Source organism: Emiliania huxleyi (assembly GCF_000372725.1).
Source record: "Emiliania huxleyi CCMP1516 unplaced genomic scaffold EMIHUscaffold_3871, whole genome shotgun sequence".
Lineage (NCBI taxonomy): Eukaryota > Haptophyta > Isochrysidales > Noelaerhabdaceae > Emiliania > Emiliania huxleyi.
In genome coordinates this window covers 1-1,846 of record NW_005199063.1, presented here as the reverse complement: position 1 = coordinate 1,846, position 1,846 = coordinate 1, and the positions used below count along the sequence as shown (strand labels likewise).

Below are 1,846 nucleotides of genomic sequence, written 5' to 3'. Positions count from 1 at the left end.
TGTGAGACAGGTCAAATCCAACGCTGCTAGCAGGCCGTTGCGGCCCGTGGTGCACCAGAGAGAGAGGTCGACGCGTTGCCCCCGCTGGCGACGCCGCGCGGCTCAGGCCGGCCAGAAGGTGTGTGGTGACGGCACCGTGGCAGGAGTGCGGAGATGAGCTCGCCGAACGCGAGCAGCAGATGGCCAAAGTGTGCCAGCGCGAGAGCCTCGCGAGCGGGCGCAGAAGGAGCTCGCCGTGACACGATGCCGGGCGGTGGTGGTGCTCTGGCGACTGTGCACAGTGGGCAAAGTCAGGCTGCAACAGGGCAGCACGATGGTAGTGCCCTGCTGCAGCCTGGCCTGACATGCACAGGGCGAACAGAGACACTACTATCGTCTGGCGCTCGTCACCGAACCTGGGCGAACTTCGACCGCCGCCACAGCTGGCCACGAGCACGCAGCGACAAAATGCTGACTGTACGGAAGTTGAGGCTGGTCGAGAGGAAGAGGCTGCCGTGCGAGCCGGCAGCTGGCTGGCTCGGGCGGACTGACTCCGGCGTCTTTTTTCGGCTTCTTCTTTCATAGTAGCGTATACGCTACTTTCGTTTACCCACATTAAGGGAGTATCTGGTTACGGTAACCATTACGGCATGCCCCAAGCCAAGCCGTGATCACGTGTGGCCTAACTGAGATGGTTTTGTCTGCACGCCCTGGGCTGATATTTGAGAAGACGGATTTCAGTGCACAGTGGACAGTGCAAGGACCCAAGGAGCAAGGTGACTCTGACAGCTGTGTGTGTGAGTGACACGAAACCGTACGACCATGCCATGCACGCGCGAACGACAGGCAAACACCCCCCAAGTGCTGCAAGCCGCGCTCGGCTACGGTGAGTCGCGGTTTTACGCACTGTCCTCTCAAACACACGTCTTGGCCGTCCATCCCGCTGGGGTAATCGTACACAGCGGCCATTGGGGAAACTTGCTCTTGGAGTCGTGGTCGGCGCAAACGGCGTATGACCAATTTGTGCCGCCACATTCACTGGCCTTGTTTTGAGAGCAGACAGGCGCAATGCTTGCGAGATGCGCGTCCCTCGCGCGGCCGATGACCTTCATGTGCGAGGCGTACTCCTCAGACGCTGGGTCGACCTGCACAGTCTCCGACTGCTCGGTCTGCGTCAGCAGGAAGAGCAGCGGCGGGTCCTGCTTCCCTGCGGGCCACGACTTGCTCCGGTTCGCCTCCGTGGCGTAATCGTTCTGCGTGTAGAAGTGCGCCTTGTAGTCCCCGCAACGGACCGCCGAGAGCCCTCGCCCGCCCTGCCCCAGCTCGGAGTCATGCCAATGGAATAGGCAGGCGTGCGGCGTGGACGCGCCAGACAGCAGCACCGCGCTCAGGTCTTTGCCGTCGTACACACGGCCAGGCGGCATCGAGCCGCCCGCGAGGCGCATCACGGTCGGGTAGATGTCGTACGTCGTCGCCAGTGCCCACGAGGTCACCCCCGCAGCGATGCGCCCAGGCCAGCGAACGATGGCTGGCTCGCGCACGCCGCCCTCCCAGTTGGACGCCTTGTATCCACGCAGAGGCAGGTTGCCGAGCATGTCGCCGTACTCAGGGTTGCCGTTGTCCGACGTGAAGAAGGTGATGGTCTTTTCTCTCTGCCCCTGCACGCTTGACAGACGTCCAACAGCTGGCCCACTGCGTCGTCAAGCTCCTGCACCGCGGTTTCCTGTTGCTTCTCGTGTCCCGGTTGCTGCGCGGAGAAACTCGGCCGCTTCGAAACCTTGCCCGTGCCGGAGTTATGCCCTGGGGGGCCGTGTTTCGCCTTTTCCCAAATACTTTGGCGTTCGGTCTCTCGTGTCTCCTTTGTTTG

General features: G+C 62.3%; 1 protein-coding gene across 1 annotated transcript; it reads right to left on the bottom strand.

Moving 5' to 3' along the window:
* Positions 1-893: 893 nt before the first annotated feature.
* On the bottom strand, positions 894-1,574 carry EMIHUDRAFT_255773 (hypothetical protein; the record flags this gene model as incomplete). Its single annotated transcript, XM_005771363.1, has 1 exon — positions 894-1,574. The coding sequence occupies one exon, from the start codon at positions 1,572-1,574 to the stop codon at positions 894-896; it is 681 nt and encodes a 226-aa protein (XP_005771420.1).
* Between the last annotated feature and the right edge of the window lie 272 nt (positions 1,575-1,846).